The following is a 27373-nucleotide window of genomic DNA, read 5'->3' as shown; positions in this document are numbered from 1 at the left end:
TGCTTTCCCCTTCAGCCTGTGACCATGGGAGGGTGCAAGGGGAGTGCTCTCCCCCACCCGAGACTAACACCACCCGAGCAGCACTGAGTGGAGATGGAGCCAGGGCATCTGAATTTAGGTAACAAGTGCTGTTTGTGCCCAGGGTTTTTGTCTGGGCAAAATTTGTCTGTCTAATTTTTCACAGCTCTCTCAAATATTTTTGTAGGGTCTGTCACCAAGTGTTGCACCCACGGGTGCCCAGAGGTGTCTGTGAGACCAGGGCACTAGTGAAAACGGGAACCACCACATCTTGAAGGAGGAAGCTCTAGCGAGCTGTTTGACTGACCCTGCTTGATCGCCCCTGTTTCTACTGTCTTTTAACACCACAAGTCATGAAAAGAGTTTCCAGCAGTAAATTTTCTGCAGCTGCTTTACTTGTAACATGGAAGCAGCGGTTGTGGAAGGGAGCCAGTGCAGCGCTGCGGCTGTTGCATTCTAAACAGGGTTTTGAAAATTAAATTCACTGTTAAAGCAGGTGTTGCCTAACCTTGGCTTGGCCAGCTTAGATTTATTACAGTCCTTTCCGTCGATACAGGATGTTACCTGAAATGATGGAATGGCATACATTTACATTTTAGATAAGGCAACCACTTACGGTTTTTGGTGGGAACGTGGGTGAGTCCCTTGGTGTGCTGGGTGAGAACTGGGGATCCCAAACTGGGGTGGCTGTGCAGGTGGATGCTCATCTGGGCTGTTTTGATGATGTTGGGGAAGACCAGGTGTCTTTATGCCGGTATGACTGGTTAAGGAGGCAGGCATGTAGACGCCAAACGTGGGAAAAAATGTATCTTTAAATCCTGCATTTCCAAAAGGAGTTAAGTATGATGTACCTGTTAGGCCATCAGAATTTCTGTTTCCATTTGATTTCAAGAAGAAATGTGTTACAAGGAAGATAGGTTTGTGCTGTGGTCTGAAGTTCATCAGATTTTCATTAAGACTTTGAATTTTAGGAAAACTTCTTCCAGTGGCACTGGAGAGAACTTGGTGCAACTTTTTTTCTCTTGATACAGCTGTATTATTTGAGGAGGGAGAGGTAGGAAGGAGCTTGGGGGTTGTATATAGAGAAAATTAGCCAGTTTAATGGGTTTTGATTTCAACCCTAGTATTTTCTGTGCAGGCTAATGTTTTGGGTGTTACCAGGCCAAGTTTCATGAAGACCAGACTGTAATCTAGCCTGAAGGTGATGTGGTCTTGGACAGCACTTGAGATTCATCTCAGCAATTCATTTTGAATGTTACATTGTTCGAGTTGAAAGTACACATAAAACAGCAGCAACAAACAGCAAAATCTGAGCATGGGTGATGGTTGGGCAAGTACTGCTGGGTCAACACAAAAGCGACTGAACTGGAATTCGCCTTGTCTAACCTTTCTGTTTGGTATTTCATGTTTTGCCAGTAATCTCTTTCCCAAAAGTGGGAGTTACTGTTGCACTGAAACAGTCTGGTGTTTGTACAGAGTTGTTGGAAAGAGGGTTTCCTATGAGAAGTGCCTAAAAACTTGTCCCAGTTACCCCAGGACTGACCAGATACCCCGTGACTCGAGTCCAGAAGCTGCACTTGAAATGCTCTGGTTCTGCTGAGTCACAAGCAGGCAGGAGTCTGGAATTTGTCCTGATGAAATCTCAGGCTGCTGCCAGCTGGGTATGGTCATGGCAAAGGCAAGAGATCAATAGGGCATGAAAAAAAATAATCTAAGTATTTAAAAATATTGAGGGGGAAAGTTTCTATGTCCCTTAAAAGGGGGAGGGGTGCTTCAGACACTGAGAAACCTGTCCCCTTTCTTTTAACCTTTTGCCAGAGCTTTATGACTCTGGGTTGAAGCAGGGATTTATGTCTGTACCTTTTAACTGTATCTTAGCAGTGTTCAGACTCATCTGGTGTCAACATCACAAGCATGAGAAAGGAGCGCCTCATTTATCCTATAGGTCCTTTTATTTTTATTTATATTTTTCAAAAAAAATTTGCTCGAGGACACCTGGCCTGTCCTGGGTTTGAGCTGCTGGTGAGCTGAGTCCTGCCTGTTCTCTTTTTCATCTCCCACCTCCCCGCGAGACTCTTGCTTTGGGGCATGACAGGGAATTGCCACAGACCACTTGGAAATCTTTATGTGCTACTTCTGTAAGTTGCTGTATGCCTGTCATACTATCAGAAGGATTTCTCTTAGGAATGTATACCGAAGAAGGAAACTATTTCCCTGTGCTAAGAGAGGTGACCTGCCTTTTAAGACAGAAAAAGGCAATATAGTGTGTGGCATTTAAACTTTTTGACTCTCTCGCTCTTCCTTCATTTACCCTGGTAGTGAGTGTGTGTTTTTGTGTTTCTGGGGTTTTTTTATGTGTTAAACAATGGCTGGACTGTGGTGTGCAAAGGCAGTTCCCTGTGAGAACTTCGCTCCCCGCAGGAGAACTTGGCTGGCTGCCTCCCTGTAGCCAGGGAGGGTTTGCTGGCAGAGCCCCGAGATGCCGGGGAGCATGTGACGGCCGGCTGGGAGCGCAGCCTGCCTCGTCCGCGCTGCCAGAGCCGGGCAAGGCTGCCGAAACTTAATTCAAGGCTGCCCTTAAAGTTTAACGTGCAGAGCGGGTGGCTAAATTGTCATCGTTTTTCCTTTGGTTTTGGAGCTACTTTTGCTCTGTGTTGAAACGCAGCCTTGCTCTGTACCGAGGGGGGATTCTTTAGAGCTGCGTAGGATAATGGCTCCTTTATGGACCTCTGGGTTACTGAGGTTATTTACATAATGAGGAGCTGATCCTGTTTTACCTCCGTCCGCCATCCGACCCTCGGAAGTTTGCGTTTATGGGCGATTTCTCTGGCTGCCTTAGCAAAACGCTGCGGTCAGCGGGGAAGGTGGAGCCTGCGCACGGGCTTCCCTGCCGGCCCCGGTGGCTGCTCCCCACCATGCCCCCCTCCATGCCGCCGTGACTCACCCCGGCTCCCCACCCCGAGCCAATGGCCCCGCCGTCTTTCTCCTCGGAGCGGCCTATGCGCGAGCGCCCAGACGTCTGACGTGGCTCTGTGGCAGGGAGGTGTCAGCTGGGATTTTGGGAAAGTCGGGGCCCGTTGCGTCAGGGCTCGCCAGACTGAGTAATCCCTGCAGAATCCAGGATGGGCCTCGCGGAGGCCGTCGGCGGTGCGGGGATGGCCGCTCTGCCGGTCATGCTTGCCTGTGCTGTGGGCCCGGTGAATGCAAATCCAAACTGGTCTCAAGCAAGAGGTCTCAGCTCGGTCCACCTCAGCTCTGTCTCATTGTCCTCCCAGATGGGGCTTTGCCTGCAACTTGTTTGGGGAAGCAGTTAGGAAATGCTGATGGAGGGCTGTAGGTGATAGGTGACAGCTGCTGCTTATATGCAGAAGGAGCTAATAGATTGCTTATCTGATAATTAGTTCTAAGTTTAGGAGGGGGAGGGGGGAACTGTCATTATCGGCTTTATGGCAGAGCAGCTCATTGCATGTCAATCCAAGACTGTAAAAAACCAACCAAACAAACAAAACCCCCACCAAACTACTACTGTCTACCTCTTCCCTGCCCCCACATAAGAAAATGAAGTAAAAATGATGCCGCATGTCACTGATGGAAATCTATTTCTGCTTTTCTTTTGCTGTGAAAGCCTTCTTTAGAGGTATACAGGGAGACCTCATCCTGCAACAGAGATGCAATGCTTTGTTTCTACCCCGGTAGGTTTCCCCATGTCCGTGACGTGTTGGCCGAGGCTCTGCGGCTCCTCTCCGCCCTCGGAGCGGCCAGTCGCTGCCCTCTGGACTCCGTGATCCCCGACGGGCGTCATGAGCATTGCAATCCCTCTGGGAGTCACCACACCAGATACGTCCTACTCCGACATGGCTGCAGGATCGGAGTGAGTGTTACCCCACGAAGGAGGAGAAGGAGAAGGAGGAGGGGAGGGTGTGAGAGGGCTGCCCTGGAGTGGGGCTGCAGGATCGGTGCCGGTGCTTTCTCCACTCAGGAGAAAGGGGGTGCTGGTCTGCTGGCTGTGTGAGAGGTGAATGCAGAGCCCAGTGTTTAACAAATGCAGTGTTATGGCAATTGGTAAGTTTGACACAGGAGACAGGGAATATGAGAACTCCAATACTATGAGGCACTCAACCATGCGTTTTATATCAGCTTGGCGAGTAAGTCTATACTCAAGTGCGTGCAGTTGTGCGTTTGCTGTACCCATGTTTGACGTTGGCAAGGTACAAGCCAGCTCGTTTTCCAAAAGCTGTGTTATATGAGGGGTCAATGTGCTGAGCTTCCCTCTCAGTAGAGTCTACTAGCTCAGTCTCGGTACCAATCTTACATGACTGATTTCTGGAACCCTTTGGAGCTTGGCCAGAGATGTGAGACGGCATCAGCCCATGTAGACACCTTTAGTTTGTTTCCGCCCCTGAGTAGGGTCCAAGAAGCACACCTTCAGGGTCCCCACCACAAGACCCTGTGCAGGGCTCTCATCACAGTCCTATCTCTGAGGCCTGTTGGAGGGGACTTAACGTTTCTTTTAAAAGACTCTGCTCCTGCAACAGTCAGAAACATTTCCAATCTAGAAAATAGTGCATTGTGATCTTTTCTTAAAACCTTGTTAGAATGATGTCAGCTCAGATGAGTACTATGTTTTTGTCGGGGGCGAGAGGGAAGGCTTAAGTTATTTCTGTATGCTTCTACCTCCTGCTTTCTTGCATCCTTCTTTGAAATACGGACTGTAACATCTCTTTATAACAAATTTACAAAGGGCGTTTTGGAGATGGATTTCCCCCATGTATTATTTAAAGGTACCAACTGTGCAAATACCTGCGTGTCAGATTGATCAGTGCAGAACAGATATTGCTCCAGACTCTATTAATTTTGAGCTGTAAGAGCAGTGGGATAGGGTATGAATCATTGTTTTTCCCTTCCATCTTGCCCTGATTTGACTACGCACAGAGTTTGACTGCACAGTCGCACTCTCTGCGAGACTGCTAATGCTCTTTTTTGTCTGTCTTGGCACTGGCCCCATTCTAGGCATTCTTCTTTGTGATGCTTCATTCTATCCTAAAGCCCATATTTTTACATGTTGTTTTTAAACGGGGAGTCAGAATCTAGTAAGTCACTCATCTGCAGTGGGTATATCACTTTCCAAGGTTTAACATTCAGTATTGCTTGTCACCGTGCTTCTCCCACACCAGCACTTGAAAGACTCAGCATGCAGGAATTTTAAACTGTTTATGACAGGAGAAAGAGTGCTAAATAGTTTACTCGTGTACTAGGCATTTTGCTTTCAGAGCTGAGCATGGTAGAGAGAAGAGCCAGATATATCTATGCATGTCCCTTGTAACATTTAAATATCAAAAGGACTGTCTGTAAACCTTCTGCAAAGTATTTTCTTTTCCCCTGGTTGTAAGAAATTTTTAGGTCCAACTTGAGGCTAGGCTGGAGTGCTTTGAAAAAACGCTTTTGAAGATTTCTGAATTAGTTTCTCTTGTCTGTTTTCTAAAAAATTGGGAATGCCAGGACTTCATTCTGCAGGCTTTGCATTGATGGACTGTTAGTTACTGCTGAAGTGTCCTTCGTGAGTCTGTTCAAAGTTAAGGCGATCCTCCACTTCTCCTTTGAAATTCAACTCATTTGATGCATGAAGTCTGGGGTACTTGAGCTTCTTGTCTCTTATAAGGGATTGATTTTGAAGACACGCATCATGAAGGCAGTGGGAAGGTAAAAGGAAAACTAGCTGGCCCTCTTTTCAGGCTGAGCTTTTGCATCTTCCCCTGACCTCTGATATCTGAGGGAAGGGGAAAAAGCTGAAGGGTGTTTGTGTTCATCTGAGGGTGATAGGAGGGCTGCAGAGTAGTTTTGCTGTGTTAGTCTGACTGCACACTGGAAGTTGTTGAAGCTCCTTGGCGGCCTGCTGCTGAGGAAGCATGGGCCCCAGCGTTGTTGCCCCTGGACACCGTTGCACCAACAATCTTGGAGTTTTATTGCTAATGCTTGCGGCAGCACTGCTGGTATTCCAGGCTGACTGTAGTTAGGAACGTGGGTGACTTGGACAGAGGATGGAGCTGATGCTTAGGCTGTTCAGGCTCTTTTCCTTCTAATATTGTTTCTGAAAATACGATTAAACCTGCATAGATTTAACTCTGTGCCAATCTGGAAGTCCTAAAGGACTGTTGCAAAGATCCCTCAAGGCTGGATTATGTGGCAAGCTCTACACGGTGTCTTTTGTTAAGAAGTATATCCTCTGAGAGGTATCGCCACCTATATCTCCTGCTTTTGACAATTTAGCTGGCTGTAGTTACATTGAAAACAAACTGAATTTATCATGTCATGCGCCAAAATCCTGAGCTATGGAAGTGGGGTTTGCATAGCTTGAGGTCTTCTACTTTCTGTAGTTCTTCATGCAATAAATTATTGCTCCTTTATGTTGCAAAGACAGACCCACCTTATTCCAGAGTAAGCCAGAAGCTCAGAAGGTTAGTGCCCTGGAGAGTATATCAGGTTTAGTGCCAGGGTGGGGCAAACTACAATGCAGCAGAGATTTCGAGAGCTAATAGGAAGTCCAAAGGGCACAGGGGTTAGTGTTCGTGGGTGGTGCTTAAACACTGCCCCACGCGTGACCACTGGCCATTGGTGTTTGAGCACTGCCTGATTCACGCTGAGAATCCCGCAAGATCTCACCAGAGCAGCAGAGGTCCAAGGTAAAGTTTTCCTTTCCTGTATTTTTCTTTCCTGCTTGCTCAGCTCCCTGCTAAAATTTTGAAGAAGATTTCTGCTGCAGATGTGATTCAGTAGTATTCTGATACGGGCCCTACTTCTAATCTGTGCAGAGGTTCGCTGACTATATCTCCTGCTTGTACCAGACAGTGTGTTTCCTTGCTGGTATTATGTCTGTAGCCTCATTATCTAATACTCCCTGCATTGAATTGCAGCTGTCCCTTCTCTGAGTAGGGTTTCTGCAGCTTTTTCTAAGGGATATACCTTTCATTTTTAGCTGCTTTTTTTCACCACCATGTGGTGGAAGAGTGCATTGTACCTCAGCAGCAAATTTCCTGTTCAGCACACTGCACACCATGTTGCTGCAGAGAAAGCTCAGGGTGAATCTGATTTGTCTGTGGCTGCTGTCTGTCCAGGCCATGGATTTTGTTGCCTCTCTGTAACAAGGATCTCCAACTCCTGGTCATTGCTATCAGGATAGCTGCAGGTTTCAGGCAAGCTTTATCACAGGACGTTGGACTTGGCTAACAATTAGGATCTGAGGGAGAGAGAAACAAGCACAGATGCAGGAAAGCTGCTTAGCTGCTATTGGAAATAAGCTGTTGCAGAGATAACATGGCAGTACTGTTCGGTGGCTTTGAGATTAGGCTGGCTGAGTTCAGATGTGAATGCTGAACTAGACCCAACTTCCTCAACTATAAGGAAACTGAGCTTGTTACACGCTAATTATCTTTTTAACTTCCCAGATTGAGACCCAGTTTAATGAGTTATCCAGGGTGGCCCTTACTCAGTTGCTTCTCTCTGTTGAAAGCAGGTTCATCCTGTACAAATTCTGCACACATGATGCCTGGTGAAGCGAGTAATACCTCAATTTCATGAAATTTCTTCATTTTGAGCTCATGTGTTGAATAGAAGAGAGCAGTGAAATACTGGCACTAAAAAAAAAAAAAAAAAAAAAAAAAAAATGACGTTATATTGATGGGTTTTACTTCTGGCCCTTTCTGCAGCCCAGAGTCTGTGGAAGCTAGTCCAGCTGTCAGTGAGAAGAATGTGTACTCCAGCCACGGCTATGGGGCCACCCAGAAACACAGCTATCGCGGGCTGCCTTACGCAGTGAGTACTCTCTCTGCAGTGAATCAGCTCTTTACTGTCTGCTTTACTCTTTTCTCCTTGTTCCATAGTTCTTTGCCTGGTAAGCCTTAGGAGTTTTGGCTTATTTATTAGGGAACACTGAGTTACAGCTGAGTTCTGCCATACATTTTGCATTTGTGTGTTTATTGTTTGTGAAGTCTTGCATACTCTATAGCAAGTTTTATTAGTGTTCTAGGTGATAGATTTTTAACTGAATGAAGTATATGAATGAAGTGTGAATATATATGAATATTTAATATTTTCCTGGTGGTAATTTTATGCCCCATTTGGTTTATTGTGCACTATTTGTACTGTTTCAACTGCGCAGGTTTTCATATTGGTAACTTATGACTATGAGAAACGAGGAACAGTCAGGAAGAGTAGGAGCGTGGCTTGAAACTATGGGATGAACAGGATGTCACAGAATCATTGAGGTTGGAAGGGGTCTCTTGAGATCACATACTCCAGCCCCCCTGCTCGAGCTGACTCTGCTTGAGCAGGTTGCTCAGAACTGTGTCTAGTTGGGTTTTGAATATCTCAACAGATGGAAACTCCACAACATCTCTGGGCAATGAGTTCCAGTGTTTGACCACTGATGTCATCTCAGATTATTAGCAGTACAACAGTTAATGTCAAAATAGCCTAGTTGTTTTCATGGGTTTTGAAGTATAATTCACTGGTGCAGAAGAAAATAATTTACATCTTTCAGAGCTATTGCTTTACCTTCTTGGTAGATTGAGGAATTCAGACTACTGTTTTACAGCAGTTGTTAAATAATAACCTGGGAACTGTGGCTTTGGGACTTCAGTTTCTAGGCATCATATCTTCATGTTAAAAGTAGTACTGCAAATACTCGTTTTCAGGATCATAATTATGGAGCCCCTCCTCCTCCAACGCCGCCAGCCTCTCCTCCTGTCCAGACCATTATACCTCGTGCAGAACTGAACGGCCTGCACTCACCTGATGAGGAGAACTCCGGGGACAGTGAGAGCTCCTCAGAAGGAGAATCAATTCCCACTTGGTGCCACTGCAGTGTCTCCCAAGATGGTTTCCTCCTCAAGTGTGAAAAGTGCAGGTAAGCTTTGGTGCAGTGCAGATCTGAACTGCTCCTCGTGTTGACTTCTCATACCAAACCGTGTCACATTCGGGCTGTGGGACGGACTTCCTTTTGCTAACTGGAGCGTTCTTTCCAGTGCTTTACCTAGTATTGACCCTCCTCCTTTGCGTTGTCAGCCTGACAAGTGTTGGTGGCACCAGGAGTGGAGATGAGGATGTTAAATCGATGTTCTTATCATCCTGGGCCCCACTGAGGGCACGCATCTTGTGACATCCTGTTGAATTTCAAGTGACTTTACTCCTACAAACCAGCTTCAATTGTGCATTCTCCTTTGGCAGAGGAATGAGCAGGGGGAAGGTGATCAGACTCCGCCGCCGGAAGCAGGACAACGTGTCAGGTGAGCTTGAGGTTGTAATTCTGATAATGGTGACTTCTGCTTTCTTTCTACAAGACCTTTGTATTTTGGCTGCATTAATCATCTAACTGTGATCAGTGCCAGCTAATGTTCTTTGCCTTCCAACCACTGGGATTTTCTCGTCTTCTTCCGCCTCACCTCAATTAGCTCTTGGGGTAAATCAGATTATCTTGTGAGCAGAAAAGGAAAATGTTCATCAGTGCCATTATGTGAGAAGTTTGGGAGAAGTGTTCCCGGTTTGGGTGGGAAGACAGACATGGTATAGTTTTCTCAGGGAAGAGCTATGCAGGGTCATCAAGTCGTCTTGATGAAAAGGGACATAAGGGTAATCTGTTCTCTCAGGGATGAATTAAAACGTTGCTAATGAAGCTCTCCTCTCTGTAGGTGGGGACAGCAGTGCAACTGAGAGCTGGGATGAAGAGCTATCTCCCTCTACAGTGCTGTATACAGCTACGCAGCACACCCCTACAAGCATCACGCTGACTGTCAACCGCGTCCGTAGAAGCAAACCTAAGAAGAGGAAGAGGAGTACAGAAAAAGCTCGCGCTGCTCCAAAGGCCAAAAAGATCAAGGTATGTGGGGTGAGATGAGGCAAGAAACTTCTGTCCTGTAAGGAATTGCTCTTTCTCATGTAATAATGTGACGCCTTGTATTTGTGACCTGCTAGGGTATGTGGCTGTTGGTTTAAAAACTACCTTACTGAAACTCCACCCTTGTTTCCCAACGCTGTCTGTTCATGCTCAGAGCTTGGACTCACATATTTTCCCTTCTACTCCATTAGGATTTGGGGAAATAGCCTTTGGAGTCTGTTTGTTTGTGGCAAAGGGGCAGTCTGTGAATGGAATGAAAAATGAAGGGAGTGCGGCATTGCTTAGCAGGCTATGTTAAGGAATTTGGGCTGCAGACCTCCCTGGCGCTCTTCTTCAGGGACAGAGAAGAGTGCCTGTGCGGAAAACTATATAGGTAGTGATGACCATTTGTTGAGGGACGACTTTACCATCTGGTTTGTTAAGGTTTGGGGACCGAAGTAATTTTGGGTTGGTTATATTGGAATGCAAGTGTATGAGCAGCTGGTTCTTTCCCATCATCTGCTAGCTTTCCTGTGATTTTCCCCAGGTTAGGTTTCCCTTGAAGTTTTTCTGGTAGGCACTGTTTTTATTTAATCAGTGCCATATGAGGTTTTTTTGTTGTGAACCAGCTTGATTCTGTTGCTGGCCCTTTCTTCTGTCAAAGCAAGTGGGGTTAGTCAGGACAGTTTTGGTTTTGATCTTGAGATTTTTACTAAGTATGAGGCGGGCCTTTTTAGTGCAGAAATCCTGGCCATCAAGCTTTTCAGCAGTTTCCACTGGATTTGCATTGCAGAGTCTTTTTGTTCAAGTCCATTGCTTCTCGTGTAGGTCTTCCTGTAGTTCTTGCTGTCTTTTGTTAAGGGTTGGTCTGTTGGAGTAAGATCTAGTGTGGTTCTGGGATACTAATTCTGAGGAAAGGTTATATAATACTTTTTGGTTTTTTTTTTCTTTCTCTCTCCTTGTTCGGGGGACAGGCATTTCGAGAGGGCTCACGAAAGTCTCTGAGGATGAAGGTGAGTGGAACTGAGAAGCTTCTATGATGGTGGTGGGGTTTTTTGTCCCCTGTAACTTTGTGCCTCTCTTGGTTTGCCTGGGGAATTTCTGATTGTGGGACCAGTCTCAGAATAATCCCAAGCCTTTCCAGGCACTGCAAGCAGGCCTGTTCAAAAGGGTAACACCAGGAATTGTGCCTTGAACCTTGCTTCTGCTTCAGATAGCTCATCACTTTCTGTATCTCTTCCAAGAGATATGACTGATTCATGACACCTGGGAGTGGGGTGTTTGATGTAAGGGATGTAGAACGGGTTGTGGCCACTCTTCTGTGAGGTCAGTTATCATTTGATTACATCAAAGATATTTTAAGCTTGGGCATCCAAGTAGCACACAAGTTTAATGTTGGGTGTCCCGAGCAGTGCTGCCTTGTTTCTCTCAACATCCTCTTACTAGGGATGGATGGGACAATATCATTACCTCTGACTTCATTAAATACTGGTAGATGGGGCTATCTGATAGAAAGTTTATTTGACAAAAAAATGGGCTTGCACTTTGGCCTAAACATGATCCTAGAAACACAAGAGTTGCCTTAAAGTTCATTCAGTTCCACCTGACCCCAGTCCTGTAGCTGACAGTGGCTCCTGGCAGGTGGCTCAGAGGAAACAAGACAATGCTGTGGTGTCTGTCTGTATGCACCAATCTCCATAGTACGCAAGTCCCTTGAGAGGGTAAAAATGCATGAAAACTCTTAATGCTTTTCATATATATAATGAAAATAATGATTGTTCTTCAATGGTCCTTGTCACTAATACCTCAGTGTCACATCTGTGTAAGTCCCTTATAAAGCCACTTAAGTTACTGACCTCTGGAACATCATTTTTTTGAGTTACTTCAACTGTTGTCAAGTAATGAATGAAGCTTAATTTTTTTTTTCCTACCAGCTTCTTTTTTTCCCCTCCCTTACAAGATGGTATAAATGGATTACCTGATTTTGGCCTCTCTTCTTTACATTGCTTAGGACTTGCAGTTTTAGCCCTCTGGGTATTATCTTATGCTTTCCATTCAGATTCTTCAATCTTTGGTGACCATTTAGCTAGAGGGTTCAGAATTATTCTGGGATCAGTCAGTGCAAAGACTGAGTTGCAATTAGCATCATATAGCATTACGTTGGACATGAGTGTGTTGACTGTAGGACAAGCCTATGTGAGATTTATTTGCCTTTGTGTGTTCTGTTCCTTTGCTTTTTTTAATCTACTTAATTATTTTCCCAAAGTGACTTAAAAAACCCTTTTTCTGGCCATGTACTAGCTTAATTTTCTTGTACATAACAGTGCTAAGTACCAACTCTCGAGAGGTCATAGTCCTGCACAGAGTTCTCCGTAGATTCCTAAGTGGCACTGTTGTACTATGTTTTGGAGGATGCAGCGTCTGAAAAAAGTCTCCCCATAACCGATGCTTTCTTAGCTTGGAATAGATTTGCCTTTTTTATAGCATATTTATATGCTCAGAGCACTGTGGGTAGGTTTTTCCTCTTTTGTGGCAGCCATTCACCCTTTGCTGTTTGCTGCAGAATTCCCCTTCTGAAGCGCACGCCTTGGATGAAAACACAGCTGAAGGGTGGGAGAATCGGATCCGGCTCTGGACAGATCAGTACGAAGAGGCTTTTACTAACCAGTACAGCGCTGATGTACAGAACTTGTTGGAGCGTCACCTAAACTCTAATAAAGAATACGTGGGCAAAACTGCTATGCTGGACACAATCAACAAAACAGAGTTGGCCTGCAATAATACTGTTATTGGGTCCCAGATGCAGGTAAGAACCACTGTGACAGAAATGGGGTAGGTCAGCTCCTCTGGTTTCTAGACCAGAATAAGGCATTGGCACGGGTGAGCGATATCGTAGCTGGTCATACAGTGTCAGGTGAATAGGCATAGATTTGATATAAAAGGGGACAGAAGAGTACCAAGACAGATTCGGAAACACTCGCGTTCAACCAAATCAGTGTTGCTAAATTGGGCATATTTTGTACAGTTCCGTGATACGGTTCACAGGTATTTTAGCATAGATACTTTTGGTCACTGAATGGATTGAGGCACAACCAGATCTACCACTTGCTGGAGATAGGAAATTTCCTGCTTCCCAGCTGAATTTTCCTGTTCTTTTTTTTTTTTTTTTTTTTTTTTCCCCTGGCTCACGTTGTGTGGAAAGCTATTTTAAAGAACCTTTCAATATTATTTCAGTGTTTTGGATAACTATTTGGACTCTGGTAACTTTCAAATACTGCACAACTATAATTGATTTTAGGGAGCTGTCTCTCTGTAACTTTTCTCATTTGAAATGTGCAATGATTGGTGTCTTGCCAGCTTTACAGGAGTGCATGTACACAAGGAGAAACAGGAATAGGATGTGTTTGTGTGGTGTGTGTCCTCCTTACCACTCTTCTCAGCTGATGTTTCATCTGCTCCGTGTTTCATTGAACAGAGAGCAGCATTCCCACTCAGATCAGGCTTTGTGGGGCTTCCTTGTCCAGGAGACTGGAGATAGGTGCAACTGAAAAGGATGGGCTCCAAAACAGATGTGGGGCACCTCTTCTGTAGAAGGGGAGCAGAGTCAGAAACCTGAATATCAGGTATATGTTTGTGCTTGAATCACTCTTGTTTATATCAGCTGACTCACCACTCTGTGAAGTTCACGTGCTCCCTCCCACCTTTCCCTCTGCTTTCATGTAGGTGAAGCACATCGGGCAGAGCACAGATATTGCCAGTAAGGGAGAGTGCAGAAAGAGGACTTTGGACCCAACTTCCTTCCACTCTTCCCTCTAGTCCTGCAATAATAAGACTTCTCTGGGGGTTGGGGAGAAATAACTTCTCACTTGGCTATGCGAGCAGCCTTCCTAAAGAGAGTAACTGAGGAAATACAGGGAAGAAAAAGTTCTGCTTCTCTAGAAATCTTAGTATTTTCTGAGTCTAAATGTAAACTCTTCTATCTCCTTCACATGAGTTTGAGGAAAAGTCCTGAACTAAGTAATAAAACATACGCTGTTTCTTTTTATCACCTTCACAAACTACAGCAGAACAGGTGATTATGAAAAATATCATACATAAATGTGCTTGTTCTTGTTATGCTGTCTTGCCCTCTCCATCCCTGTACAGACATAGGTTTTCCCACAGGGAAAAGTGGCCAGCATTCCAAATCAGACACCAAATGTGATATATCCCAAAGAAACAAAGGATAGAAAGTTGCAAAACTTCCTAGAGAGCTGCAGTTACTTTAAACAAGCTCTAGGTAGGTACCTGTCATTGAGCATGTTGGGAAAGTATAAAGGGACTTTAGTGGCTTTGTAGTTCCTCTTGGATACTGAGGAAAGACCAGGTGGCTGTCCCAGGCTGCTGCTTGTCAGCCCTTATGTCCTTGTTTTCTCTGCTTAGCAGATGGCAGTGGAGGAATAGCCTGCACAGGTGTGGAATGCGTGATCTCTCATCCTGAGCTTTCTATTTTTGTTCTGCTCGTTTGTCTCATCTTTGTTAGACAAACTGAGAAGGCTTCTTGGTTTGCATCAGTTGACTTTTATCTAGATATCATTACTGGACATAAAAATACCTTTTCTGGGAGATAAGGAAATAGGTGCGTTGAGCTAGAAAAAAATTAGGGAGGTCGTGTCAATATGCAGGGAGCAGCTGTGTGTAGAAGGCTGGTATTGTAACTGCTCTATTTGGCCATGAAGACTCTGGAGAGAGGAGAAAGGAATAAAAATATAATGTTTTATATGCCCTGCATGCTCCCACAGCTGAGAGAGTTGTTTGGCTTGGGTAAACAATGATGCAAGTGTGTACTTTGGAAAAAAAAAAAAAAGAGAGGAAGACAGTGTGACCTAAAAACTTCCCCAAGCCAGGAGGAGTAGGGGAAGTCGAGTTAAGAGTTATACACGCGGGACATGGGATTTTGATCATTCTCAACTGCCCTAATGATGCAAAGGGAAACTTGTGAAAATATGAAGCTTTTCAGCAGCATTAGTAAAATCATCTTAGTGTTGGCTACTGCCAGATGCTTGATGAACTGAAAGCTGTGAATCACTTTTCTGCCTGCTGTTGCCAAACCAAACCCAGGGTCAGTATTTGCCCTTTGTTGCCTCTGATAATTGCTGACTTGAGCTCAAACCCCTGATTGATTTCACATTCTGAAGTGAAGAGCGAAAGGGCCTTTATAAAATAAAGCCACTGAGTATTATGCAGATGTTGCTCTGCAAACATACCAGAACAGTTTTGTCTGATTAGCAGTCAGCAATCCCTAGCCTATGACATGAATAAAATCATTTGTTCTTTTCACACATGAAAGCATGGCAGCTAATCCTCTTCATATTTCTAAATTCACAGAATGAAAACAAGCTGAGCTAGGGTCTTATCAGAAAAGCTATGAGATCATTTCTATTTAACCAAACTCCAATAATAATAAAGTTTTACAGATGCAGAGCTTCTCTTTCCTTCATGGGCTCTCTTCTCCTCCCACCACCCCACCTTATCCCACCTGTGTTCCCCAAGCTGTTTTCCAGCATTAGGTGAACAGTAGCACAAGTCGGCCACGGGCCAAAGGTGAGAGTGAAGGCTACCAGCCGTTAACTCGCATCTCTGATAGATGCTAAGAGAATTTGATAGAGTAGTAGAATAATTTAGCTTCGGAGGAACCACTGAAGGCTGTCTGGTTCAATCCTCCTGTGTAGGGCCAGCTCTGATGAGCAACTGATTATAACCATAAATAAGTTGTAGTATAGAAAAAAAATTATTCAACTGGAGACACGCTTGTGTCTCAGGCCTAATTTACCTCTAACTTCAGATACTTTCTCCTTATCTCCTTCTGTCACACACTGACAAATTTTGTCAGATTTATTTATTCTCTGTTAGCACCATTGGATCGTACAAAGTGTATTCAATGTTTTAAAAATAACTTAGTCACTACCCTCAGCAGCGTAAACAGTCTTATCCTACAGTTCACTTGTGTCATGGGTTTGTTGATCAGAAATCAGAAGACCATTACTCCCATCTGCATAGGTTTCAAATGAATATTTTTATAAAGCTATCTTTATCCTGCACCTGAGTGAGAGAAGCCAATAAATAGATCTTACTTTACTGGCTGATCCAAGATCTGCAGTATAATGTCATATTAAAATAACAAATTAAATTAAAACCTCTTCTTCCCAAAGAGGTTTAATTCAGAGTACATACAAGATAGCTACAAAAAAGGAAAAAAAAATATCTGTGGTTCAGTTCTTTCATATGGCCAGTATGGAGGGTTTCGTTTGGTTCTCAGTGCCAAGTGCTGCCTTAAGGCATTAACTTCATTTTCACAAGGTTAGAACGTCATGCATTCTGTCATTGTCCAGACTGACCCCCTTCTTAAGCTAATGTGATTTTTATCCATTTGAGCAAACTGCTCAGTAGCTGCTTCTAAGGAGAGAAGTTTATCAGGAGAAGTTGGGAGCTTGCTTTTAATAAAATCTTATGTTTTACTTCTGATTTAGATAGATGACTCTCATTATTACTGAAGTAAGAACACTTATGCCTCAATTCACTCCGGAAAAGTATCAAAACCGGGTCCTCATGAGCAGTGAATAGCATGCTTAGGAAAGAGCAGGCACAGCTCTTGTGGCGAGGCAGCCGGTCATCTTCACACAATTCTTACTTGGGGAGAGGTTCAATCTGTTAAGCAAGACAAGTACTTTTTGTTTTTATGGAAGAAATCTTTCCTATGCCCTAGTACTTATAATATCCCTTCCATTATTCCATAAAATGTGTTGTATTTGGAAGTCTGCACTTAAAGAACGTTGTGGTTTCATACTGTCAAGACACATTGTTGTGAAAATCCATTGTAATAGAACTGTAGACTTTAGCATAAAGAAGATTCAGCAACGTGTCGCTACTTAGTTAAAAATGTATTTCTTCATGTTAAAAAAAAAAAAAAGGCAAAAAAACATCTACAGTACTAGTTGAGCAGGCAGATGGAAGAGAAGTTTCTGGATGGCTATAAAAATTGCCAGCTTAAGTTTTGCCCTGATAGCTAGAATTTACCATCCTCTGCAGAAGGAAAAGCATGTGTTTTTTCCTCTGAATGTGTGACAACCCACAATTTAGGGAAGATTTGAGTTATTCAGGCTGTGAAAGTGGCCATAATTGCAGAGCAGTTCCCTGTTAACAGCAACTGACAGGTCTGGTTATGCCTCCTTGTTGCAAGACTCAAATACTTGGTCTGATAGATTTGTGAGACTGGTGAAGGAAAGGAATAAATACTCTTTGCTTTTGATAAAGACTATCAAGGTCATTACTAAAGTGTTACAGGATAAACAGTATATTCACCAGGCAGAGTTTCTGTGTGTTGGTACTACAGTAATTTTTCTTCCTATGTAGATAAAATATTCTTCCATGAGTTTGAGGCTTTTGCTTGAAATTCTCATATTTTGCTCTGGTTTTTGTTACAGCTGCAGCTGGGAAGAGTGACTCGGGTTCAGAAGCACCGGAAGATCCTGAGGGCAGCAAGAGACTTGGCCCTAGATACCCTTATAATTGAGTATCGAGGGAAGGTTATGTTACGACAGCAATTCGAGGTCAATGGGCATTTCTTCAAAAAGTAAGAGTACTATGAAGTGATTAATATGAGAGCATCATGGCACGGAGAGACTAGTGTCTCTATGGGATAATGCACGCTTGCAGGGCCCTTGTCAGCTGTGCCATCCATAGAAATGTGAAATCAAATAAACAGCCTCAGCTTGATGCTCTGCTTATGGACCGAAACCCTCTGAAGTAGATCTGTTAAACTGTGATGGTGGCAGGGCATAAGCGTCCAGAGCAATAGCACTGAGGGAAGCGCTGCTTCCAGTGAAGTGAGGGACACCTGTTACAAGTGCCATGGGAATTGGGTATTTTGGGATTGAGACGTTCTGTTACTTCTCCAGGCCATACCCCTTTGTGCTGTTCTACTCCAAGTTCAATGGCGTTGAAATGTGTGTTGATGCCCGCACCTTTGGTAATGATGCCAGGTTCATCAGGCGTTCCTGCACTCCAAATGCAGAGGTAAATTCTTTCTTCACCATCACTGTAATTGCAAATACATGTTTTACATAGGCCTAGTGTATTCCTTTTTTATGAATATTCAGACTTAAAATGCAGTAAATTGTCTGCATCTCTTGCTTGTTTGATGGTTTATGCTTGGAAGATGAGAAAGTTTGGGAACATGAGGTTTTTCTTTGGAAGGAAAAGGTTTCTTTTATGCCTTTCCTTTGGCTGCAGAATGACAGTTAGGGTAAGCAGGTGGTAATAAGTGTAAGTGGAAAAGCACAGGATGAGACAGGAGCAGTGAAGCAGGCTTTTCCTTACGGAGAATGTAGGCTAATTATTCATGGAATAGATAAGAGCTACTTTGCAGAAGGAGGCTTCCCTCTTAGAAGTAAGAAGCGCAACTTGTGGAGATGTTAGTTTCTCTCTACTTTGTTTAACAAGGTTCGTCATGTGATTGCTGACGGGATGATCCACCTGTGCATCTATGCTGTTGCCACCATTGCCAAGGACACAGAGGTTACCATCGCCTTTGACTATGAGTACAACATCTGGTGAGTCCTTCACCTCGCCCAGGAGCTCTCCACTGCCCTCCTGGACTGGACATCTTCCTCCAGCCCTTTCCTCGCATTCTACATTTTGCTCCGTTTTCTACTGAATTGCATTTTCCGGCTATTCTGTCCAGTTCTGCTGGCATATTCTCCAATAGAGGCCATAAGGTAGCCTGCTGTCCTTGCTTTGGCACGTGGTGAGATGTTTAGTAGGAGATGCATTGAATGTCTCTGTACAAGGGTTGAGAAATGAAGAGTGACACGAATTATGTTTGTGTTTTGGAGCAGCAACTATAAAGTGGACTGTGCGTGTCACAAGGGGAACCGGAATTGCCCTGTGCAGAAACGTAGCCCAAATGCTGCAGAACACCTACCTCCACCTGTTTTAGGCACACTGATTGGGGCAGAAACACGCCGCCGAAAAGCCCGTCGAAAGGAGCTAGAAATGGAACAGCAGGGCATTGCATCGGATGAGAACAGCAGTCAACAAACAGAGGAAGTTCCTGAGGGACCTGCAGCAGTCAGTGACAACGAGGTAAAACCCTTGACGCTTTGTTAAATATATTACTGTCGTTCAGGGGTGTGGAATCTGATCTAATACAGCAGTGGGATCTTCAGAACAAAACCTGCAGGAGGCCTTTTTTAAGCTTTTTGCACCTTAGATGACCATGGGAATCTTGATAACTTTAAAACAGCACCAGATTTTGTTTGACAAACGAAGTCTGGGCTTCTCTTTCAGGTGGCAGAAAAGGAGGAGAAACAAGAAGGGGAGAAAGAGGAGCCTGTAGATGAGCAGGGAGCCTTGGTGCACAACCGACGGGCAAGTACCTTTCTCAGTCTGGGTGTCATCCCCCTTAGGGTTTGCTTCCTGCAGCGGCCAACAGGTTCAGTTGGTTGTTTCACTTTTTTCAACACCAATTCCAACTGTCAGTGGCCTTCAGTAATTTGATTTTAAAAAAAATCCCCCAAACAGCCAAGTTGACTCCACATCACAGGATTTATGTTAGGGTACTGCAGATTAGAAGGTACACGGCAGATTGTTTCCTTGTTGAAAGGTTTAACTGTTGCTTTCAAGGCTATTATATAGTAAAAAACATACCATTAAAAAGACAATCGGCACCACATTCAAAAAAAGGTAATTGTACTCTTTTTATATTCCTGCTGCCCTTCCTTATTGCTACTACAAGAATTTATGGGACCATATGATGAACCAAAACCTGATACTTGTTAAAACTTGACCCATTTTGCTGGGTTAAGGTTGTTAATATATATCTGTTCCTTCTAAGGTGCATAAACATGTTTCCGTGTAGGAAAAGGGGAAGATCAAGCGGCAAAAGTTGATTGAGGGGTAGACCACCAACAGCACTACTGGCACAAATCAACAAAACTTGTTACATTCTTCACTAGGAAATCCCTAGTGAAGGGAATTGTGCTCCCAAATTGTTGTTGTCTTAATCAGTGTTTTTTTCATAAAAATACTTCTTAATGCTCATGGTTCTTTGATAACACAGTCCCTTCTCAGCAGCCTTCTGTGCTGAGGAGGGCTAATTGTTTGGGGGTTTTTGTGCTTCTTATGGCACCTGGGATTGCTTCCTGGATTGGAAAATTTTATGCATGTCAATGGAGCTGTTCTGTCTCTACTTAATTCATTAATTGTCTTGTTTTGTTTTTTTTAAAAAAACAAAACAAACTTAATCAACTCCCCCCACAAAAAAAAACCAAACCAACCAACCAACCAAAAAACCAAGGAAGAAAAAGTGCTCCCATTCTTCCTACCAGCCAACAAATTTATTGGAGCTTGGAGTTCTCTGTTTCTCCTTTGCTCACCAAATACCTTAATCACGCTTCTTTCTCTGATCAGAGATAGGGATCTTCCATGGGTAAATTTCCTGAGAATGCTTTAATGTTAAGATAGTGCAAATTGCAGAGCTGAGGGCCATTGAGCAGAGAGATCCTTGGGTTATCTCAAGGATTTTTTTTTTAGAACAGGCAAGATAAAGTAGTCGATTTCTATTGAAATTTGAATAAGAGCAGTCACCCATCAGGCTGGCCTTAAGATTGGAGGGAAGATTTCATTTTAATGCAAGGGAAGCTGATCTCTTCCTGGGACAGTATAGTTCAAGAAGACTAAGTAAAGTGTTTCCGATGAGCCTCTAAACCCTGTTCCTGTGTGTTGCACCAGTTAATCTCTTTTAATGAGATTCAGTTTTCTATACTTGGCACCAGATAAACACCTGTATCTACAGTTTTCACGGTCTCTAATTTTGTTTTTTTTGCCTGTGTATTGAGTATTTTTGAACAGAAAACTGTATAGGCCAGGCTGCTGTGATTGAGTACTGCTGTGTGTTTCAAGATACTTTCTCCTCCAGGACAAGTCTCAGAAGGCACTTGATCCCACTTTGTAGAATTCACTTGCTTCAGCCTGGTTTTTGCCAATCACTGCAGCATTATTGTACTGGGCTTTTTACGTGCATAATTACCAATTATTTCTGACACAGCTAGGTGATAAGATTTCCTGTCCTTTCTGTTTACCTAATAAATACCTTTGTTTTGCCTCTCTATTCTCTCATGTTCTGTTTTTCTAATCCACTGTGTAAGCTGCTCAAACAAGAGCTTTTATTTTTGAGCTGGGTGGTCTCCTGACATCAGGGAAGGAATGAATCTGGATGACTTCAGTCAGTTTGTGTGGTGTGTTATACTTGCTGCAAATTACTGATTCACTTACTTCTGTTGCCTCTAGCTTCTGTTTGCTTCTAATGTTTGGTCATTTGTGAGTAGCTCTATTTGTTTCCAAGTCTTCTCTTCACTCTATTTATTCTTTCTTACGGTTTTTAGTTCTTCAAAATTATGCATTTCCTTGTGGCTATTTTATAAATATAACTCAGTAGTATCTAAGTGGTCCTATTTCAGAACAAAGTCTCTAGTTCTTCTAGTTACTCTATGAACACATGATTATGTTGTTGTTATTCTGGGAAATTTGCCATGTTGAAAAATGCAAATATCTGAAAAGAATTGCTTCTCTCTGTCTCCTTTCTGGCTCTTGTCATTGCTATTTGGCAGTTATTCTCCTTCCTGTGCTGCATCCGATATCTGTTCTTGCCTCCTCCTCTTTATGTGCATAATTTGCAGTGCTGACATAAATTTACTCTTGTGTTCTAGTCCCGGGAAGACAGGAAGGTAGAAGCCATCATGCACATGTTTGAAAACTTGGAAAAGAGAAAGAGGAGACGAGAGCAACCATCAGACCGTAACAGCACTGATGCTGAAATCAACATCAATTCTGAAGCTCCTGAGCTGGAGGAAATAAAAACAGAGACTCCTGAAACTGAAGATGCAAGTTCAGCACTGAGTGCTGCTGCTCCAAATGTTTCTAACAGTAACGGCAGCACTGGGGTGAACACACGACGGTCTTCACAAGTAGTGGTAAGACGAAGATAGGCCTGTTTAATAGCTTATACCAAGCTCAGATGCAGCATATCTGATCAATGAGATCGTTCAGGTTAGGAGGAACTTCATGGGGTCTCATATCAGGCAGGGACAGCTCTGAGGCCAGTCCAGGTTGGCCAGGGTTTTACCCAGACTTGTCTTGAAATACCTCCAAGGATGGAGATTGCACAAGCCCCTCTGGGAAAACTCTTCCAATTCATGACTGTTCTCATGGTAAAAATACTTTGCCTCATATCCATTCTGAACCTCTCATTTCAATGTATGTACATTGATGCACCACTGCATCTTCTTGGTAGCTTCAGTCTGGATGTAGGAAGATTGCTATTAGGTCCCCCTAAGTCTTGTCTTCTCGGGGCTGAACAAGCCCAACTCCTTCATCGAGTGGGCCCCTTCTGTACTGATGTGAGCTCAAGTTGAATGTGTAACTGCAGTGATTGAGGAGTTCTTTTGCTTTTTCTTTGTTTTTTTTGGCCTGGTCTGCTTTGGATGCATGTGTTCCCAGTATACGGCAGGGCTCAGATGCTTGCCTGGAATGTTACATGTCAGCTCAGATCAGGAGTAAGAGCAGTTACTTTGAGGCAAGTGGCAAGTTTCATACTTCTGCTTTCTTCCTTAAGACTAGTGTTCTGGTTGACCCCTTTAAGAACACAACAGACAATGATGATGTGCCAGTGTTTTAGAAGGGTCCCCAAAACCATCTTATGAGCCAATACAAACGGGGTCCAACCAGATTTTATGAGTCGGGTAGTGTCAGTAAATAAATCTCAATCCTTGATCCTGTATGCAGAGAAAAGGAATACTCTTAGAGGTGCTCGGACTAATGACAGTTTATATTGTAGGATGCTGTCCCCGAAAAAACAGTTACTAAGCCACCTCCAGCAAAACCCTCCAGGCCTCGACCAAAAAGTCGCTTCTCTCGGTACCGGACCAGTTCAGCACAAAGACTGAGAAGGCAGAAACAAGCCAATTCCCAGCAAGCTGAACTCGCGCAGGCTGTCCCAGAGGAAGGAAGCACTGCCAGCTTGGTAACCGCAACAGATGTCAGCAATGTAGAAGGTCCAGGAGAAGGCAGACAGTTGACAGGATCTGACCCAGCTGCTATCCTGGCTGCAGGATCTCAGTCTAATCGAGCTGCAGTAAAGTACCCCAAAACGAAAAAGGTAAATATGATCAAGTGCTCAAACTGGAGAGGGGAAAATGAGGTTTTTGTGTAGCCTTTGGAGAAAAGTTGGCTCAGGGAAGCAGTTCTTCAAAATAGTTGGAATTATGTGACTTTATATTTACTATAGTATTAGTTCTGTAGTGGCTAAGAGCCCTCATCATGGTTCAGAATTTGGCTGCTCAGCCCTGTACACACAAAGATCAGAAAAAGAAATTAGCTGATCTTTACAGCAAGTCTACATAGACCTCAGACACCAACGGGGTGGTACAGGTGCAACAGGAAGGGTCTCACTTTTGGATACAGCAAAGAGTCTAGAGAGAGGCAAATTACACAGCTTTGTGTGTGCGGGGAAGAAACTGCTTCCAGCTTGAAGGACCCCGGGAGAGAAGGGTTGGGGGGGGGCTTGGCAACATAAAGAATTGGGTGATGGAGGCTGAGCCCTGGGTGAGGGAAGCAAAATGCAGGTGTTTCAATACTGGTGTGGAGGGCAATGAGTGGCTTGGGAGATGGCTGGCAAAGGCCATGAGGACAAGCAGCTGTTTGTGGTGTTCCTGCAGGGGAGCAAGGTACTAATAGGAAGATGGGGAGAGCGGATGGTTTTGCATCTGTGTGCAGTAAGGCAGCAAAAGCTTTTGATGGCAGCATGCAAAAGTGGTTGTTGGAACTCTGATGGGGTAGCTGGCATTTAAAAACTAGATGCTGATAGTTTGGAAGAGAGCACTAAATTTTGGGCCAAAAAAGAAGGATGTTTATTGGAAAAGGTTGGATGCATACAATCTCAAGAAGTTTTCTGCATGTTCCCAGTGTCTTAAAAGCAAGGAGAAAAGACTGTCAACCAAGAAGTTACCTTACATCAAGCAGCATAGAGGTGTAGTGAGACTTGCTTAAAAAAAACTGGCAAGTCCACCTTGAAATGACCAGAGTGTTGCATTTTGTGAAGGACAGTAAAACATCTTGTGTATACCAGAAAGAGAATGAACAGAGAAAAGTGGAGCCATTGTGTAGTAAAGATTACTTGGAATCTAAAAATTAATATAGGATGGAGTAAAAATGTGTTTGGTGTGGGAATCAGTGGCAGTATCTTTTTGGGGTGGGATGGGATGGCAGGCTGAAGAGTACTTGTTTAGGACAAAGCAGAAGAGATTTGCTTTCAGCTTAGAGTTGAAAACCAAGAGGGAATGTGAGTGCAGACTACAATGTACAAGCTGGGAGAAACTTGTAAGGGAAGGGAGAAAAAATTGCAGAAGGTAACGGGCAGCTCCACGTACTGGGCATAAATTAGCCATTAATACATTTCAGCTTGCAGCTGAAAACTAGTTTTGAGCAAAGTGATGAAGTTTTGTGAAAACTTTCTAATAAGATTAATGGACCATAAAATTGAGCTACTTCTCTAAAACTGGATTATCTGTTGTTGTTCCTGCAACAGATGAGAATTGGATTTGATGCAGGAAGTCCTGGTTCTGTTCCTTCCTCTTGAGTAGGAGGGAGGTTTTAGTATGCGGGCTGACCTGAGCTTCCCTTCCCCATACGTCTTTGTGCCGTTATTGCCTTTCTTCTTCGCCTGTTCTAGTTGCATTGACATGTGTGTTTTCTCCTTCAGTATCTCGTTACGGAATGGCTGAATGACAAGGCAGAAAAGCAGGAGTGCCCTATTGAATGCCCTCTGCGCATTACTACAGACCCAACAGTTTTGGCAACTACCCTAAATATGTTGCCGGGTCTCATCCACTCCCCGCTAATTTGTACCACACCTAAACACTACATTCGTTTTGGTTCACCTTTCAACCCTGAGAGGCGTCGAAGGCCCTTTCTGTTGGATGGAATTTACAGCTCCTGTAAAAAGGTATGTTTGCTCATGTCTTGCCTTCAGGGGCTGTATACTCATCAAACTCTTACTGGCACCCTTGTAAAGTTGTTGTGTCCTCTTTGAGCCTATTTCCATGTATTTCTGCTGAGCTGACCTTGCCTGGTGCGTCGATGCAGTGTCCAGGCCATGTCTGCTGAGCCTCTCCTAGCCAGGGTTCAGTGTTCATCCTTGCCTTTTACCATGGTAAAAGTCACTGTTCTGTCACTCTCTTCTTAGAAATACGTACTTTCAAATCTGCAGTGGCTGTTTTTTATCCAGCATATGTGATTCAAGGAGTTTTAATTGCTGCCCTTAGAATGTTTTATGTTACTACATCACAGTCTGAGGATGGCTGGCATTGTGGGGATAGGACAGTGTCGCAAAAGACCTCAAGAATACAGTGCCTGAGTCGAGATCCATTGTCTTTGGAGAGCCTTTGTTGTTTAGCAAAGCTTTGAGTTTGGCTGTTCCCAAGGCAAGCCCACAGCTCTTTGATGGGGATCATAGACTGTCTATCTACAGCAGATACTTGTGGCTGTGCAGGAAGCTGAACTCAGCCCAGCCAAGGACTTTATTCCTCCAGAGATGGTATGTGGCCAGTAAATACTAGCATTTACCCATGTGCAGGGAAACAGTAGTTCAGGTTAGTTTGCTCAGTCAGATTTCTATCAGAATCCATCTTGCCTATTGCCTGTCAGCTTTGCTCAGAGGCTCTTCCAGTTCCTCTGCAATTACCTGAGACAATTTTATGCAAATCCTTTCTGATCTTCAAGTCTTAGTAGCTTTCAAAGTCAGGTACCATATCCTAGTTTCTTTACCTTCCTTTGAGGGAGATTTTCCAGAGAGAAGCTTCGGACTTCTGTTTCTTTTGGAGCTTTGTTTCCATCATCAGCCAGTTTGTGTCGTTCACTAACAGGCACCTACAAAAAGAAGCTAAGGTCTCTCTTGGGTATTTCCTTTGTAGGTAAAGCTCTTGATCATTGGTATGTACTCGTATGAACAAAACCGTGTTTGTTTCCATGTGCCTGTGCAATCTCTCTGTATGTCTTTAAGCTGAAAACTGTAAGATTCAAGCTGGTTTTTTGAACCCTTAACAGTGTCTTTGAGCCTCAGGGAAGAGAGAAGCATCCAGAGCAGAACTGGCAGAGTTATTCTGAGTTCTCTGCTTGGTGCATTTGCTCTACAACTATCCAGCAAGCTCACAATTCAGTGAAAACTGTTGTTATGGAACAAGTCTTCCAATCTTTTCCTACCTTTGGCTATTTTCTAGTCCTGTGATAATTCTCACTGCTGGAGAGGGAATGGACTAGTCTCACTATGGACAACTTCCATTTAGTTCACATCTTCCCTGAAGCCAAGTGTCCAAAACTGGATGTTGTGTTGCAGCTGGGGTATTTTCAGTACAGAAAGTTGCTCTGTGGCTTGTAGCCTATACCCATTTTGTGCATCCCAGGATGATGACTGAGTTTTCTTTGACAGGTTGATTTGGACTTGTGTTCAGTTCATGATTTACTGTGTTTGTAGAACAACCCATTAGTTTTCTAGCCTGTAATTTTAGAAGTGATTGATTCTGGCTTTATGTGGTACTTTGTTCTAGCCTGTGCTGAACTGTGTCCTGGTTTTCCCCATCCATTTCCTAATCCAATAGGAAAATCTTGAGTATTGTCTTCTAGCATGTTCTTGTTTCTGCCAGGTTATCGTTTGAAAACTTAAGTGCGCTGCCTGTTCCATTATCTAAATAATTAATAAAATACTGAAAGCTTCCGTGTCCAGAACAGATGTTGCACAAAGTAATTTGTTAAATTTCTACTTTTTTGAAAGTAAATAATCAATAACTGTTCTAGTAAGGGTTTCGATCCACTTCGTAGAGTTCCCCAGCTTTGCATGGAAAATGCTTTCTAGAGTTCAGTGGTTTTGTCAGTAACAGTCTGGAGATGTATAAAAAGTCTGCTTCTCGTGTTCAGGGGTGTTTAGAAAACTCTCACAAGGAAGACCTCCTTTTCAGCCAGCTGAGGTCTAGAAATGGTCCAGAACTTGATGACATTGCTCTGTCAAGGACCTGATCTTTCTGTCTTGTCTGCTTCTGACTGCTCAGTCAGGAAGGTTGATTTATAAAGGCTGTTGAAATAGATCACATATTTTCTTGGATTGTCAGCAGGCCTCGTCCTTAAACTACTGAGGACTGTGCCAGAAAACCTCAGCTGATGATCTCAGTTTGCGTCCAAAAGCATGCCAATATCTGAACCTCGCAAGGAAACTGAACTGTATAACCTGCTCACGTTAATCACACATTGTGCAATGACTTGGCTGTCAGATCAGGTGCCACGTTTGAGGTAGTATTGCTCTGGAGTAGCTAGTGCTTCTCACTTTTCCTGGTGGCCGCAGTGGAATCCATTGAGATATATTTGAACAGAGAAGAAGCGTCTGCTGTACAGGAGTGAAGG

General features: G+C 43.7%; 1 protein-coding gene across 6 annotated transcripts in view; it reads left to right on the top strand.

The window, feature by feature from the left end:
* The first annotated feature begins 3818 nt into the window (after nucleotides 1-3818).
* Nucleotides 3819-27373, top strand: part of SETD5 (SET domain containing 5) — a 41716-nt gene continuing 18161 nt past the window's right edge. For 2 of the 6 annotated variants that reach the window (XM_074152805.1, XM_074152802.1), the window contains exons 1-15: nucleotides 3819-3889; nucleotides 7722-7827; nucleotides 8709-8920; nucleotides 9241-9299; nucleotides 9702-9889; nucleotides 10861-10899; nucleotides 12450-12692; nucleotides 17350-17498; nucleotides 17824-17941; nucleotides 18368-18477; nucleotides 18763-19009; nucleotides 19214-19294; nucleotides 21634-21897; nucleotides 22761-23081; nucleotides 24684-24926. In XM_074152805.1, coding sequence (XP_074008906.1) covers nucleotides 3819-3889; nucleotides 7722-7827; nucleotides 8709-8920; nucleotides 9241-9299; nucleotides 9702-9889; nucleotides 10861-10899; nucleotides 12450-12692; nucleotides 17350-17498; nucleotides 17824-17941; nucleotides 18368-18477; nucleotides 18763-19009; nucleotides 19214-19294; nucleotides 21634-21897; nucleotides 22761-23081; nucleotides 24684-24926 — 2451 coding nt within the window. The remainder of the gene's footprint in view (nucleotides 3890-7721; nucleotides 7828-8708; nucleotides 8921-9240; nucleotides 9300-9701; nucleotides 9890-10860; nucleotides 10900-12449; nucleotides 12693-17349; nucleotides 17499-17823; nucleotides 17942-18367; nucleotides 18478-18762; nucleotides 19010-19213; nucleotides 19295-21633; nucleotides 21898-22760; nucleotides 23082-24683; nucleotides 24927-27373) is intronic. The other 4 variants (XM_074152808.1, XM_074152806.1, XM_074152807.1 and 1 more) reach the window with 3 other exon arrangements.

This window comes from Numenius arquata, chromosome 8 (genome assembly GCF_964106895.1).
Source record: "Numenius arquata chromosome 8, bNumArq3.hap1.1, whole genome shotgun sequence".
NCBI classification, from domain to species: domain Eukaryota; kingdom Metazoa; phylum Chordata; class Aves; order Charadriiformes; family Scolopacidae; genus Numenius; species Numenius arquata.
This window is presented reverse-complemented; position numbering and strand designations above follow the sequence as displayed.